The 16,661-nt window shown below is 40.8% G+C and overlaps 3 protein-coding genes across 7 annotated transcripts in view; 1 reads left to right on the plus strand and 2 right to left on the minus strand.

Annotated features, from left to right (window-relative positions):
* tmem67 (transmembrane protein 67) overlaps positions 1–1,538 on the minus strand; it is a 19,073-nt gene extending 17,535 nt beyond the window's left edge. The window contains exon 1 of the mRNA XM_050046867.1: positions 1,311–1,538. Coding sequence (XP_049902824.1) covers positions 1,311–1,515 — 205 coding nt within the window. The 5' untranslated portion in view covers positions 1,516–1,538. The remainder of the gene's footprint in view (positions 1–1,310) is intronic.
* rbm12ba (RNA binding motif protein 12Ba) overlaps positions 1–7,983 on the plus strand; it is an 11,542-nt gene extending 3,559 nt beyond the window's left edge. Inside the window, exons 1-2 of one of the 5 annotated variants that reach the window (XM_050046869.1) lie at positions 3,187–3,329; positions 6,014–7,983. In XM_050046869.1, coding sequence (XP_049902826.1) covers positions 3,202–3,329; positions 6,014–7,757 — 1,872 coding nt within the window. In that variant the 5' untranslated portion in view covers positions 3,187–3,201 and the 3' untranslated portion in view covers positions 7,758–7,983. Of the gene's footprint in view, positions 1–3,186; positions 3,344–5,177; positions 5,835–6,013 lie in introns of those variants that run through there. The other 4 variants (XM_050046871.1, XM_050046872.1, XM_050046870.1 and 1 more) reach the window with 4 other exon arrangements.
* A 386-nt stretch (positions 7,984–8,369) lies between these two features.
* On the minus strand, positions 8,370–16,637 carry si:ch211-197h24.6 (uncharacterized). Its single transcript, XM_050047290.1, has 12 exons — positions 16,510–16,637; positions 16,161–16,251; positions 14,793–14,823; positions 13,648–13,725; positions 13,403–13,542; positions 13,193–13,318; positions 12,645–12,690; positions 12,485–12,550; positions 10,892–11,388; positions 10,686–10,790; positions 9,880–9,979; positions 8,370–8,710 (listed from the first exon to the last, which is right to left on the minus strand). Exons 2-12 carry the CDS (start codon positions 16,242–16,244, stop codon positions 8,667–8,669), a joined length of 1,317 nt encoding a protein of 438 aa, XP_049903247.1. The 5' UTR covers positions 16,245–16,251; positions 16,510–16,637; the 3' UTR covers positions 8,370–8,666.
* Positions 16,638–16,661: the final 24 nt, after the last annotated feature.

Below are 16,661 nucleotides of genomic sequence, written 5' to 3' on the forward strand. Positions count from 1 at the left end.
TGACTAATGTTTAAATTTGTTTGATGATCTGAAACATTTAAGTGGGGAAAACATGCAAAAAAGTAAGAAATCAGGAAGGGGGCAAACACTTTTTCACACCACTGTATATTAAATTTAAAAACAACCACAGTGACCAAAGTGCTGCACAAATTAAAAAAATGACACAATGATACAGCAATATGAAATGAACAGAAATATAAAACACAATAAAAGCAGTGAGAACAATTACATACATTATAAAGTTTATAAAATACTAAAATATTAAAACCACTACAAACAACCTTTGGCCATTGAAAACATGTACATTTTAAGAATTGTCTTGAAAGTGTCAGTGGAGGGGGAGCATTTGATTAAGATTGGAAGGCTCTTCCAGAGCTTTGGAGCAGCTACCACAAAGGCACGTACTTTGTCTTTTGTTTCGATTATACTTCATATAAGACAAAAAGACAACAAGTTCGTAGTTTTGTTTTAAACCATGTATAAACAGACCATTTTTGTCTAAACACGAGAAACATTTTACTCCTAATCTCCTAAATATCACAGATTAATCTGTTCTGGAAAATAAATGGCATGTTGTTAAAATAAAGTAAGGATTTCAACTTAACTACTTCTACATAATCTGACTGCCTTTGAATAGATGTTTAGCTCCACTCCTCCTGAGCCATTTCAAGAATGTTACAGAGATAAGAAGTAATAAAATGCTCCAGCAAGCTCTACATTTACGGGTTTGGCCTTTTATTGTGACCACCCCAAGGCACACCTGTGTAGTCATGATGCTGTTTCATTGGCATCTTGATATGCCACACCAGTCAGGCTGGAAAAGTGCTCACTACCATGGATTTAAAAAAATATGTTATGTATGGCGTGCATTAAAAAGAAAGTCTTAGATCTTTAACTGAAACCCGTGAAAATGGGAGCAAAAACAAAAGTGTTGCGTTTACATGTTTGTTCAGTATATATGTAATGTTATAAGCCACATTACCCAGACCTAACTGCTGTCTGTATTTGCAGGTACTGACTTTATTCCATATTAATCCACACAGTTCACTGCGCATTGTTTTTAAGTGGACAGCTCCTTTAAGAGTTCCCAACAGTCATGTTAGCTAAACTCTTCACTGATTTTTAATGTCTTAGCTAGCCGTTAGCACCTAGCTAACTGTTACCCAGCTCATTGTGGTTTCTTTCCGTCGTGGGATGTTAACCACCTCACAGTTAGAGTTATTTGATTTAAGGTACGTCTATTAACACTTTTTGTTCGCACAGAGTCGTCGGTGAAACAGTTTTTGTGATGCGGTGTGATGGTAACCGACCTGTTGTGCTCCGTCGCTGGTTTGAACCGCAGCTCACACACGACAGACTCGAGATATCGAAAAATTCCTCCGCGCTACAGTCAGAAGGAGTTTTATACGGGATGACAAACTGCTGGCAATAAAAAAGATCTGTATATATTAACAGCAATAACGTTAGGGGCACTTTGTATCTGTGAACAGCAGACGGTGGCGTCTCCGTCGCCATGGTAAACAACGGTCTTCCTTTTTACCCACAATGCCATTCACCCAGCGTGATGACGTTTGACCGAATTCATATGTGCGTCACAGAAAAAAAAAGTAATAAAACTTCATTATACTTGTTATTCTGTTTATTTATAAAGCTTTAAAGCAAGGAAAATTAATGTAAAATTATATTTAGTTATAAATAATCACATAAATACATAAAAGGTCATTATCAATGTAATATAATAATCAGAAGCTGTATTTACTTATCACCTTTCATACAAGAAATGCAGCACAAACTGCTTCACAATAAGATACTTCTATGCTTCACATGACGATCGACGTAAGGAACATAAAACAAGCCAACAAGGCAATTCAATATAAAATAGCACTTAATAAATACGACCAAATAAAGACAAAACATAAGATGGAAAATAGAGGAGACAGAAGGCATCATAGGTCAATATTAGCAAAACTATAAATCTTAAAATCAGAAATTGTCACCTGTATAGCAGATGTTTTGTACATCTTTTAAAAGTCCAGTCTCACTGCACAGTATGTGTTTTACACTTAGGGTCTTGTCGAGACACAATTGAAACTATTTTTTGTATTTTGTCAGGAACTGAAAAAGTAAATATAATCAGAGACACTCAAGTCGAAATTAATTTAAATGAATTAATTTATAGTTTTGTACAGCAAACATTTTGACTCAAGCAGACATTAATAGTGGCTCAGTTCCATTCAGTGTCCCAGTAGGCGATACCAGTGAGTCAGCATGCACAATACCAGGGCCTCCCCTTCGTGGAATGCAGCAAATACTAATGTTAATAAATACATCTGTGCTTTTCCTACTGTGGCCTGTCAAAATTTCTGCCATGAAAGAGGTCTATCTCATAGCACAGGCAATATAATGTTTAATAAAATGCACCAATTTTTGTTTAAAGCTAAGGGAAAGCTGCAAAAGTTTATCCACATATAAATACAAAATAATTAAGATCAGAAATCATAATCAGAAATACTTTATTGATTCCCGAGGGGAATTTGTGATACTTCACAGTCTCTCTGATGTAAAACACAGAGAATTATAGAAAGTAGAAATAACTAAATATCTAAAAATATTAAAATAATAATAATAAAGATATATAAATTGTACTAGAATGTCTAACATTAGTATGTAAAATATTAAAAAACATAAAATATGTATAAATAAAGTGTGTAAAAAATATGAAAATGTGTGCTTATGCTACATTATGAAGTATAAAACTAGTATGTAAAGTTCTGTAAAGTTTCAGAAATATAAAATATGAGTATTATGCTACAATGTACAACACAATATATACATAAATAAAAATAAGAATAAGAATTATATACAATATGTGCATCACATGTTAAATATACATTCAAGAGTGGTGTTGGTAAGAATAATGAAGGATACTGAGAAAATGTTGCACAGTTAAATAGTTGCACCAGTTACAGTGTTTAGACTTAACAGTTATAATTACAAGTGTATAATTAAGACAGTTTCGCAAAGAATTATTGTACTTTTAAGTAAATCAAAGAATTATAGGTGTGTAATACATAACACACTATACAGGTTGTCCTAGTCAAACAAGTTTTTTATGAGGGTAGTAAATAACCCATGTAGGGGAGAAAGGTTTTTAAACTGGGCTGTGTGACTGGAGAATGCTCTGTTATATAACAGCTGCTTATGACTCATGAGGGACTTTTGGCAGGAAATTACAGCGGTGCAGCTTTGTCTTCTTCACTTCCTTGTGACAGAGATCGGCCATATCTTTGCATAGTCCTCAAGACAGAGAGACACAGAGAGACACCTAGGTGAGATTAAGTAGGTAAGATTTTAAAATGTAAACATTTAAGTGGAATTATCTTAAGGGAATGAGGCAGATGAGAAGGTGTTTTAGAAAACTCACAAAGCCAGTTGGACTGTTTCTGTCAGTGTGTAGATCTTCGACTGCTGAGGGCAAGAGCAAGGAAGCCACACAGAGGAAAGCAGCCCATGGGCCTGAGTGAGGCCAAGTAAAATGAGCACATGTTGATTGCTAAATGCTTTGGATCATTTTACCGTAGTCTTTTTTTTGGCTGATCATTGTGGTCAGTTGTTGGCTGAAGAACTGTGGCTTTTTATGGGGAAATATTTTGGTCACTTTCCTTTTTTCGGATGGAAGATTTTCTTTTTTGCAGATAACATTTTTGTTTCATCCGACGGTTGGTTGTTTTGGGACTGCAGACTGATTTTTTCGTGGAGGAGAAATGCTTAAAAAATGGAACTGGAGAGATGCGTAGAATATGATGTGATGGCTTTTCATCAGTTTAAACAGTGGACAAAAGGCAGTTCAGTAAAATATAGGCTATGAAAACAAATATGTCTGTGCTATCACAAACAGGAGACAATAGATTCTGTATTGTGTATGTCGTGGCAATTTTTACCCGATCTGCTTGGGAGTCAACAAACAAGACTGAATAGCTTCATGCACAAGAGTTTATTCTCCATAGAGAAGGCGCAACCTCAGGCTCAGTGCTCAGAGTTTGTGCCCAGAAGAGTGAATACGGGGCATCTTTATACCTACACTCAGACGACAAGATGATGAGAAATCAATTGTTCCTTCCTGATTTAATTATGTTCTCCTGGTTACATCAGAGGAGCATACCTGCTGCAGTCTAGTATATAACATGTTAGGTGATCGGCTGCATCTGTTAGACAGTCAATGGACTGTTTTTGAAGGTGAGATTATAGAGAATGTAAATCTCTTCATGATGTCAAGTAACGACAGATGTTTACAAAAGGGGAATGCAAAGGTCACACACTTACAAACACATAGGAAGAATGAAACAATATAAGCATATGCATGAAGAAGACAAAATCCACCAAATTCCACCAAAGTCCCTATTAGCCACTGCCAAGGAAGCGGCTACTCTTCTGTGGGACACACAAGTGACATCACATTATAATGTAAAACAGATATATACTCCTAAAACTTCAATATTAGCCCAGGTTATTATTTGCTTAAATCAAAAGTCACATGTAATGAAAAGTGAGAGGTAGACTGACTGAATGTGGACACACTGAGACATACTGTTGAATTTGCACAAAGTTTCAAGGATATCACAGCTGTTCATCATTTGTTTTATAAATGAATGAACGTTTTCAGAATGTACTTCTTTATACTAAAATAAGGCAAACGTTTGAAGAGGTTGTTATTCAAAGGTTATTATATAATGGTTTTCCTGGTCTGGCCCACTGGAGATCAAACTGGGCTATTGGAGTGGACAATATGGCCCTAAAATAATATCATGATATTTCACGATACTCTTCACAATTCTTAATTATTTTAATATAGATTTAAGAAAACAGTATTGCATCAAAATAAGTGATATAGTTTTACATGTTAACAGTTTGCCTTCAAATATTCAGTAAAAACTAAAGATAAATGATCTCTCATTTCTTTAGTTTGTGAACAACAACAGTAACTCTGAGTGAGATTCAGATTCTGTTACAATATTAATAGCTCAACAAATTAAAATCTACCACAAATTACACATTTAAACAGCTCCCAAATACAAAAAATGTCCCCTGGGATCTATATATATATAAATAAACAGGTGATTTCCTTCTTTTAGCAAAATCCTAAGTGACTGAGTTGTTTTTCCACCTGGACCTTTATGCTCTGCCATTTCTCCTCTAATCATCACGCTGTAACCTGTGACAGGCTGTTATGATACCACAACTATCACACATTCACATATATGGATTTTTTTGTCGAGCTGCGAGCATCACGTAGGTTTATATTACCAAACGTTTCTGACAAAATCACTTGATAACACCGACTCCTGTGTGGACAGCGAGAAGAGAAGGAGAGATGCTGTGCTGCTGCCAGAGGAGCCGCTGACTGAGTTCCCTCTGAGCAGTAAGTCGCTAAAAGAGCCTGAGAAGTCCGGGGCTGTTCATAAGACATTCAGGACGCCACGGTTTATTTTACACTACTGAAGTTGCTCCTGTTTATGCAACCGCTGCTGAGTCGGTAATACTTGGACTGTATGTGGCCCCTGAACTAAAATGAGTTCAACACCCCTGCTGTAGAGGCGTTGTCCTGACTGTAGCTCACACTCCAGCCCGGTAGGTGGCGGTACTGCGCGTCACACGCACTCCAGAGCCAATGAAAGTGAAGGGAGAGAAAGACTGCATTCTTAAGCAGCGCGGGGAGCAGAGGGAGACCATATTCCAGCGTGTTCATAAATGTAGACAGGACTACGGCAACAACACCGCTAGCAGACAACGTATATTAACATTTATAACGTTACATTGTACCTACGTGTGGTGTGGTGAGTATTCATGCGCGTGTCATGGAGACAGAGAAACTGTTACTCAGTATTTTCTCTTTTCCCCTTCAGTGCTCCTGTGACGCACGTGTTTATTGTTTTGTTTGAAAAACGCAACGTGTAACGTGTAACATTTGTCGCATCAGTTTTGTATTTCTCACCACTGTTGTCTTAATTTGCAGATGCCACGTGGTCTGGTGTGACAAAATGACCATCATCCTGAGACTTCAAGGCCTCGATGTGAAGGCAGGCACTGAAGATATTAGGAAATTCTTTGGACATCTTCACATACCTGATGGAGGAGTGTACATCGTGGGAGGAAGTCTAAGAGAGGCTTTTATTGCATTCACCTCTGAAAGAGATGCCCAGCTTGCCATGCGGTACAGTGGAAATTTCCTCAAAGGGTCTGTGGTGTTTCTGCACATAAGCAGCATGGCAGAGCTGGAGGAAAAACTCAACATATTGTTGAAGAAGAAGAAAAAGAAACCCTCCCCCACGCAGGCCACTGTTAAGAGACCTCAAACCTCTCCAGATGCAGATGTGCCACATTTGAAACCCAACCCTGCGAATCTGAAACCACCTACTGCTCAGCCGCTGGATCCAAGGACTGCAAATCTGCATATTGCAAATTTACAACCTTCAAATGCACACTCACTTGATTCCAATACTGCCTTTCTTCTGGGGGTGTGTACTGTCCTTCAAGGTCTCCAGTCGTCCCTTACAAGTGAAAACAATGAGGCATTGCCAAGACTTGATTTCCCCAGAGCTGACAACACAGCTGAGTTTGACGAGGTGAGTTCGCCAGAGCAAAGTCTGGACCCAAGCCCTGGCTACGTCAGGCTCTTTGGTCTGCCATCCTCTGCTTCAAAAGAAGTCATCTGCCATTTTTTCAAAGGGTTGTCTGTGCAGGAAGCCATCGTGAATGTAGAGCTGGGACGCAGCCGTGGCTGTCTGGTGAAGTTTGCCAGCATGCAGGATGCAAGTGAAGCTCTTCTCTTCAACCAGCAGTCACTGGGGCCCTTCTGTGTGGAGGTACGTGGAGCAACTGAAAAGATGTGGACCAGTGCTGTGCAAGAATGTGAAACTGCTTTGGATGTTGGGGTGAAACCCAAGCAGAATCCTCTGAGGGAAACTGCAAACCACAAACACAGAAATGCTTCTGCGTTGCAGATGAAGGGGAAATCTGTCAATAAGTTGCCATCTGTGTCACCAAAAAAGCCAAGACCTGACAGTGACTCAACAACCACCATATCTCCAACTGAGGAGCACACTGTCATGGTCAGGAATCTGCCCAAAGAGATGACCAAGACTGAAATAAAAGAATTGTTTGGGTGTCCAAACATTGCACACAAAAATGTGCTACATCTGCTCGACAAAGAAGGTAACAGAACGGACACTGCTTTTCTTATTTTTAACCGCACTGAGGATTACGACTATGCACTGAACCTCAGCGGCTGCCATGTGGGCTCTGATGCCATTGAGGTCTCATCAACCACTAGAATGATAATGAGGGACATGATGGCCAAAAGCCATTACAGGAGTCCTAAGCCTTGTCCAAAGACAGACACAATGAAGAAACCAAATCGAAAGAGGAAATTAAATCCAGCTGTGACACCAGAAGAAGCACCAAGCGTGAACCCGGACCCGGCAGCCCAGACATGCTTGTTTGTCAGAAACATGCCAGCAGATGTGATGAAAAGTCACATTACAAGTCTTTTCTTCAAGTACAAAGTGAGGATGGACAGCATCGTCTTACTGCACGACGGTGATGGCACGGGTATCGGTGAGGCCGTGGTCCAGTTTAAATCACAGAAACTCGCTGCACTTGCTCAGAAGCTGCACGGTCAGGACTTCCTGGGGACAAAAGTGCTTCTTACCCGCATAAACGTGAAGCAGATGGAGGACATCTTGGAAAGAAATGCTTGAGGACGTTGAATATCAATGCTCGAATGCACACAACCATGTTATAGACTGCTTCTTTTCTACCAAGTTGGTTTTCCAACTTTAAATCTGCTTGATTGCATCCATCAGCTTAAATTTCAGTTTTCTACTTATTAAATGTCATGCTTAACATCTCACTGTTACACTTTACTTTATATTACACCTGTGTACATTCCAGACATTTGAAAATAAACTTTTTTTTAATACCGTTTTTATGGCCCATTTATTAACCTAAGAAACACTAAAGTGATGTGCTTGTGTGAATCTGCAACGTTGGAACGGGATCCACTTTGAAACAGCTGGGTGCTTTTATGCTGCAGACATCTATGATAATGGAAAATAATCAACCTCATCTACACTTTAAGGAGGATATACACAGGTATGCTTTATAACGTTATCTTGGGATGCTTAAAATTTTTGTTTGATTTAATGCGTTCACTGAAACATGTTCCAGCAGGAGAGGCTAAGTGTCTCAAGCACTTCAGTGGGACTACATTCAGAAGCTATTGGAGCACCCCTATCATTGTCCATGTAGCACATAAATTGAGGAACGTTTCAAAAGGAAAAAGCTTGAATGAATCAATTTCAAAACAGGTCTTTTTTTCCCCAGTTACTTTTAATAGAACACTGCCTTGGGAAAAGATCAATGGTCATACACTCAAGTTCAGTTAAAGCTGCTGAAAACATGCATGTGTGATTTTGTGGTAAACCGACAAATCAGACCATCTTCTGAAAAGGTAAAAACGTTAAAAAAAAAATCAGACTACTTTGTAGCAACATGCCTAAAAGCATAAACATTTACACAAAATCAAAGTTTTCAACTCCTGGACCATCACGACTAATGCACACAGAACAAGAGGGATGAGAAGATCGAGGCGCCGCTTCTTGGGATTGTTACTTGTAATACCTCGGCGGACCACTTGAGTATCTGGATGGACCTGCAGAGAGACAACATGCCAGACTCATTAAAAGGACAAAACAAAAAAAAGGATGCTCCACTCACATTTGATTTCCATGTTTCAAATATGAGCAACAGGCATTTCTTTAGTGTCTCCTAGTCAACACGACTCATTATTTGAGTCGAGGCTGCGTTGAAAGGAGACACGGGCTGCGTTCACATCAGAGGGCTAAATGCTCAGTTCCAATTATTATCCCGGATCTAATCTTTCTGTCTGGGCCCATATATGGCATCAGTATGAACAGATCTCTGCCCTGAAATGGCTTACATGCAACCAATAATGTCACTCACATGTGCTTTGGAACAACAACAAAAAACGGCACAATTCCTTAACAAGCATTTTGGTAACAGATGAATGCATGCGTCAAGCTTTATCTCTGAATAATGAGGAGTGGCTGCAGAGCTCTGTGAGTGGCTTCAGAGCGCTCCCACCTCCTGTCCAAAGTTGAACCTGCCTGCTCTGTGGAGCACTGCTGCCAGCCTCGCAGCTCCGGGCCCTTCGTGGGACTTCCATAGTAGGAAGGTCCAATACTGTCATTCTGCATAATAATTAGCCATGTGCTTCTGTTTGTAATCTCAGAGAATTGGCCCTTAAGAGCAACGGGCATTTGTTTTCAGGATAACAGGCTGTCATACAACTGGGCTTTCAGTCCACTAGCTCTATTAGAAAGCAACTGCTGGTAGTCGTTTGGAGAGAGAGGTGTGGATACGGAAAGGATAGGAGCAAGAAGTGGTGGGGTCGCAATGTGGAGGGTTTCACGAAGAAACACTTCTTCCAAACTTTAGGATGTCAAAGGCTATGTTCAAGTATCTCTGTCAGCTTCTCAACAATGCTATCACCGCACGTAGGCAAGCTGTCCCCGTCAGAAAACATCTGGTAGTCACTCTATTGGCTTGCAAGTGGGGCAGCCTACTGCAGCAGCAGTACAGCTGCGGCAGCCTTCTGTAGTTTTAAAGGAACGCCGACACTGTATGGTGAGTAATCTGCTCCTGTGCAGTGAAGAATGACCAGTGATCGGATATGTATCAAGTTTAGGACCAAATATTAAAGTGACCCAGATCTGATTGGAAAACAGAATCAGATCTGTGTCACATGAGTGTAGGGCCAAATTAGCCTGTAATGTGAACGTAACCTTGGTGCTTACGTACCTGAAAGACTACTTGAGAATCGGTCGCTACTGCGTGGCAGGCTGGGGGGTGTAGAGGAGAGGCCTGTGGAGCTCAATGAGAAGCTGTTCAGACTAGAACCCTGGGGAGGAAATGAGGACAGAGCATTTAGCAGGAGGAAGGGTTGGGTATGGCTTATATTTGAATCGATGCCTGTATCTCTTCTGGTAGCTGTGCCCAACAGTACGTATTTTCTGTACTTAACTTTCCCTGTAATTACAAAAACTTAATTTTTGAACAAGCTGCAGGGGTGGGATAGTAGACTAAAAGGCAATTCTGATCTTGGCTCTTTTCTAATCACACAGAGCCAATCTTCTGTCTCCGTTTACTTGTGTATGTGTGTCTGCTTGTCTGGCAGTGATAGTAGGCTATTACTTAAATAATTCAGAAACGAAAACAGACCAGACGGCGAAACTATCAGAGTGGATGCAGAGCTCTGTTGCTGGCTTTTGAGTGCTCCCACCTCCTGTCTAACGTTGAACCTGGCAGCTCTGCAGAGCACTGTTGCTAGCCTTGCAGCTCTGTGGCTGGCCTAATGTTCTCACTCAAATGCACTCTGGGGTACCAGTATTTGGCACCAGTGGATTTTACGTGAAGCAGAAGCACCGTAGTAATGATGTAATTCAGTCGTCACCCTTGAAAGTCCTGAGTTGGGTACCCAACCCTACTGATGGGAAACGTGTATTGGATTAGATATTGAGTTCAAAGATCAATACTCTTTCTCCAGGGTCACAGACTCCACCTTTAATGATTGGTTTTCAATCGAAGAGTAAAAACAAGCTCCTTACGGTCGATACGCTCCTCAGTCTGTACTCCATCAGCACATCTGTTAGTTTCTGTGTCACCTTCAGCACCAGCTGTGCGTCATTCTCGTTCTCTATCCGGAACGTATCCTAAAAATACATTTTGAGAATTTACTGTACAGTTGAATACAATTCAAATCACACCATTGTTAAGATGGGGAGGAACCTATTGTGAGAAACGAGATACATACCAGGTAAGTGAGTAGAGTATTAGGAAGGTTGCCACTTTCTGGACTTGCTCCCATTAAGCCTGGCCTCTCCAGTGGCTTGTTCATTAAGCTACTCCCCATTTGGCTGCCCCGGTACTCATCAGGATACCTTCTGCCTGGGCGGTCGTCCAGTAGTCCACTCCTTCCACCACCCGATCCATAACTATCTCCAATCCCAGCTGGGCGAGGAGGACCCATACTGTCTGGGAAAGGTCCTCGACTCATACCGGAGTCCAGGGAATCTCGCCTGGTTGAGTAGCCTCCCAAGCCGGACTCCCACTGGGAGTCTCCCGCAGGATAGTCTCCTACAGGATAGTCTCCGCCTGGATAGTCTCCACCTGGATAGTCTCCACCTGGATAGTCTCCACCTGGATAGTCTCCGCCTGGATAGTCTTCCACTGGATAGTCAGAGAGAGGACCAACTGGAGGAGGAAACTCCCCTGGATACCTCGAGTCAGAGAACCTGGGACCTGAAAGACCTGTAACATTTCAATACACAGAGAGAAAATCAATAGAAAAAAAGGCATACATGCACAGTATTACACAGATTATGATTCAATGATAAAAATGTATACATCCAAAGTTTCTGATCGCTACTTCAACTCATACGGTGTAATTTATAAAACTAGAAAAGCACTCAGAGAGTGCAGACCTCCGCCAAGTAGGTGATATTCCCTCCCCCTCTGCATCAGATTTTGCAGCCTGCATCACAACTAGGTTATTTGCATCACTATCATTATTAGGTTATATATGCCTTCACCATGGAGACACTATGGTGTATTTATTTCGTTTTTATTTTGTACCAACACAGAATATAATGTTTTTTTATATTTTTCCAACACAGAACATTAATTTCAACTTGAGAATTACAACAATATTTAGCAAATAGAACAAGACGTGCTTTCCGGCCACCAGATGGCGCTATTTTCACCGTCTCATTAGAAATTGGAATTGCTGCTGAGGCTGTCAGACGATAGACTTCATTTATTATTTTATCCACTTTGCTTCAACCGATCACCACCAAAATTTTATCATCTGTTCCTTGTCCCATTATCCACCTTTCCTGAAAATGTCATCAAAATCCGTTCATAACTTTTTGAGTTATTTTGCAGACAAACAAACAGACAAACAGACCAACGCCGGCGAAAACATAACCTCCTTGGCGGAGGTAACAAGGACGTACTCTAGTATTGATTTTGGAACATTTCTAAGGTGAGATGATATGAGATGAGATGATTTCTTTGATAAAAAAGACAGAGAAAGAGACTTTGCTGTGCTGTGAGAAAGCCTGTGAATGAGAAGAATAGAATATCTTCAAACTTCCAAAGTTTAAATAAGTAGTCATCACGCACTCGACCATGATTTACTGAGGAGACAGACGCTCTTATTTTCATTTTCCTCCTCTGCATTTCACTCATTACATCCAACCTGCAGCAATGCTATGCAGCAGTAAATTCCATCGCACCGACACAAAACCTTAAGGTCTATTTTTTTCCCCCTTTAAGTTCCTTGAAAAGTTTTCCCTTGGACTAAAATTCCTGGGAACTCTGGGTCTAAATGCAGCTAATAACTCACCAAAGGGTGGTCCCTTTGGTCCCATCACTGGTGCTGGTGGAGGTATAAATTTAGGAGCAGCAGTACCTGTGAGAGAAGAAAGGACATGAGAGACATTAACAACTCAGGTTACTGAAAAACAAAAAAATCCTTTACATTAATTCATGGCAGGGTAACTTACGGAGCCCTTTAAAAGCAGGTACTTCAAAGGGTTCCTTAAGAATCACCTGAAAGCCAAAACAGGAACAGAAAATTGTCAAATCCAAAATCGTGTAAAATGTAAGATGTATAAAATAAGTACACTGCTAAAATATAAACATGATTCATTTTTATAACTTGAATATAAGAATCTTTAGGAAGGCTGACTGCCTCAAACACACCACTGTCTCCTCATTCATTTCAATGTGACAGCAAAGGCTTGGGTTAAAAAAACAAAAAACAAAAACAGGCTTGGCTGGCTTTTTCCCGCAATTTTTTTTTATCTGTGGGGTCGCTGACGTTACGGTTTTTTTTGTTCCTTTGTCCTTGTTTGTCCTCCGATAAACTCTACTGTATGCCATACACTGACTATGTAAGATCTGAGCTCTGAACTATCCCTTTAACACAGACATTTATTTCCAATGATCATTATAAGCAGAAAACTGCCAACATCACAATATTTTTTTGACACAGTAGGATGAAAACTAGACTTCTGTGCAACTGCTGCTGTGATATGCATCTGACACTCACCTTGAGTTGTCCCCTCCCCTCTGTCTTCTCCACCTCCGCTGCAATTTCTTTAATTGCCTTCCTTACAGCAGGGTCTTTGACGGCCTCCTCCTCTTCATGGGTAACCTTGTCAGGGTGGATCTTTTTCTGTGCATACACCGCAGAGAAATATTTCAAGTAACCTCATCACATGACGCATTTGAGGCGGATTAAGAAACCAGCAACACTCACCAGGTATCTGAAGCTGTGCTTCCAGCCTTTCACATGGGCGAGCATATCATGCTGCAAGCGGGAGACGGTGCAGAGCTTACACTGGTAGTGTGGTGGGACAGATTTACTGGGGCTGCGGTACTCCCACACATACTGAAGACCTGTAGACATGATGGTTATGAGTCATGCATACAAGAACTGTATTCCATATAGGAAGGGATGGAGGTAAAGTAGATGTATGTGAGGGACATAGCCTGTCTGCTTACCAATGACACACTCTGTGACAACCTTCAGCTGTTTGCTGAGAGAGGGCAGGGTCTGTATAGATGTCCCTTTGGTGAATACTAGGAAAATACAACAATGTTCAGCACAAAAGCTTTACAATGACCTAAAGCTGATGAACAAGTGAGACAACAAAGTTCATGCCCAACAAATTAGTTCAACGAGCCAATTTAATACACATTTCTGGGGAGAAACCTGTCACCATAGTGTAGAAGACACTTATGTTAATAAAGTGTGTTATTTTTTACACTGCTTGCAGTGTCAGATGACCAATGAAGTTTAATCTGTCTTTATGAACTGAACAACCATTAGAAACCCAAACTCCTTGTGTGCAATTGAAACCTGGGGGGAGAACAGGAACAGCAGTTCTCAGCTAACCCCTGTTTAGGCCCAAACTGGGCTGCAGGACACCAGCTCCTATGCCGTGTCGCCTCTTGCTGTGCCCAACCACAGAAAAAACATTTCTGTGTCGCACTATGAAGGTTTCCAACTGTGAACGCACAATTAAATGCCTGCATGATTTAAAATAAGACAGTATGGTTTACTGTTAATAAGTATTAAAGTAATACGACATATTCTCACTCAGTGTAGCACAGGCCACTAAACAAAAAATGAATACTGCATTCAGCAGTGTTAAAAAATATCTTGTGGGAGGAAAAAAAAAAGGTTTATACAACCATGACAGCACAAAAAGTGCATTAAAACTTCATCAGCAGCCATTGCAGATCCATGGTTGTATTACTGTATGTCCCGCTGCTTTTAAACCATGTCTAGGCGTCAGCACGGACTAATGGAGCTTATGGTGGTGGTCTTCAATGTAGCAACATCTTAGGAGAATGGGTTCACACTTCTAACATTGTTCAGTATATTTTTTTAAACTACCTAAATGATGAAAAATGGACAGTGAACAGGAAAGTTGTTGCAAGGTACTGGAATATGTTTTGCAGGATTCTTTCTGCAGTGGCAAACACTGATCTCCACAGATCAAACCCATGGATGGCACCACAACAGTCTCTGAGAGTGTGAGTCTCCAAGAGTGGTGAACATGCCACCACCCATGACATGAAGCAGTGAAATCAAGATCTCAAGCTTCAACTCTCAGCACTGGCACCGTGTTTAAATGACTTACCTATTTCAGCAGAATGCTGCGGCTGCTTTCTCTGTAAATGGAGGGGATAAACCCACATGAAGGAGAGAGACACATACAGGCATTAGTGACAGGATGACACTTAGCAGAGGACTGAACTCCTCGTCCGCCACACTATGTATGCCAGAGAGCCATTATTTTCCTTATTCTCCATGACCTCTGCATCAAGCAGCGAAAGTCAAAGAGACAAGTGTTTAAGCAGTCCCAAAATCATGTAGTCTGGTGATCAGTCTAAATTCTCATTAAATGAGAATGTAGAACAGCAACATTTCAATTCATTATTTCATAGGGAAGAAAGAGAAAGAGCTGATACCCTGAATGAAGGCTAAAAGGTCAATATGCAAACATATCCACAGTGGCCCCATTAAAGAACACTGAGGTCAAGACCTCAGTAATTTTCACAAGAGAACAAACTTAAGATGTGTATTGTGGCCTCACACTCAGTGTAGTGTGTTTGGAAGACCTGAAACTAAGTTTGAAAGATGAGAACAGCAAACCCAAATAATGAAATAACAGCTAAACATTCAGAGCAAAGAGGAGACCAATGCCAGTTTGAATTGTAAGTTGTCTGAAAATATGGAAGTAGTTTCTGAGACCGTTTGTAGCTTGGATTTGGGCTCATCTCTTGCTACCATCATGGCAGTAACTAAAGCAGAGACAAGATGAATTCCATAAGAGAAATTCAAATTCTGCATGTGTGCTTTATGAATTTCTTTATATGGCAAATTCACAAGCGTAACAGTGGGATGTTTTGTACGTAATTTCATTAGAGTGTAGTAGTGATGGTTAGTTTTGCAGCTGTTTTACAGGCCTTTTTAGTTTTGAGTGTGGCAGCACTCAGAAGTAAAAACTGAGTAGCCTGCCACTGGGATCTGGTTCAGAGAACCCCGGTCACATCACGAATAAATCTCAATGTCAAATCTGAGAAGAAGTGAAAACTTTGAGCAGTTTCGGAACACTGAAGAAATGTTTGCATCGTAAAGCAGACAAACTGGACTTTGCAAAACTGGTGCTAACAAATCCCTTTAAACCACAACAGTGATAGCAAGGCCCAGACCACTGAGTGGGGTTTTCATAAACCAGAGTGCAAATACAACCAAGCCTGAGAGCACAGAGACTGACACCAAGTCCACCCGCCAAGGACTGCTGCCGCCTGGCTCTCCATGAGGCATCACCAACAGCCAGTGTACAGTGTCATTAATATGGGAAGAAATATCAAAAGGAAATCATGTTTCCTTCAAGAGCGCTCAGCATCTCAATATGTGAGGTAATACCAACGCGCTTTCATCATTTTCAATCGTGTATATTTGATTGAAAGTGGCGTTAGTACAGCCTGGATGTGATACTTACCCTGGCGTTTCTCTTTTGGTTCGACTGCGGCCCGTTTTTAGGTGGCGGCTGGGTGGCTGAAGCCTGAACCTCCATGTTATCCATTTGTACGCTGTGGGGCAAATAAAATAATCGTATTAAACGAAAAACACTCAATCCCAAGTGATTCCCATTAGGGCAGATACACACTCTTAAGATAGCGCTATTAGCAGTTATGCGTTGTTTCGTTCAATCTCAGGCCCCGCCGAGCCTTAACTTGGCTTTTTAACAACATTACGCTAGCTGTAAAAAAATATGTAAGCAGACCCAAACGCCTAATATCACATATATCTCCGCTCATTAAACAATAAGATAATATTACTTAACTTACCTGAGATATTTTAATGCAAACTGGGAGTTCCTCAGAAGACAAGGTCGCAGAGAAGGCTAACGTTAGTTACGATGTTAAAAACACAAAGCCCACAGCAGGAACAGGAGAACAGGAAGTACTGACTTTGCCTGTTTAAAAAAAAAAAAGAAGAA

This window comes from Epinephelus moara, chromosome 6 (assembly GCF_006386435.1).
Source record: "Epinephelus moara isolate mb chromosome 6, YSFRI_EMoa_1.0, whole genome shotgun sequence".
NCBI lineage: Eukaryota > Metazoa > Chordata > Actinopteri > Perciformes > Serranidae > Epinephelus > Epinephelus moara.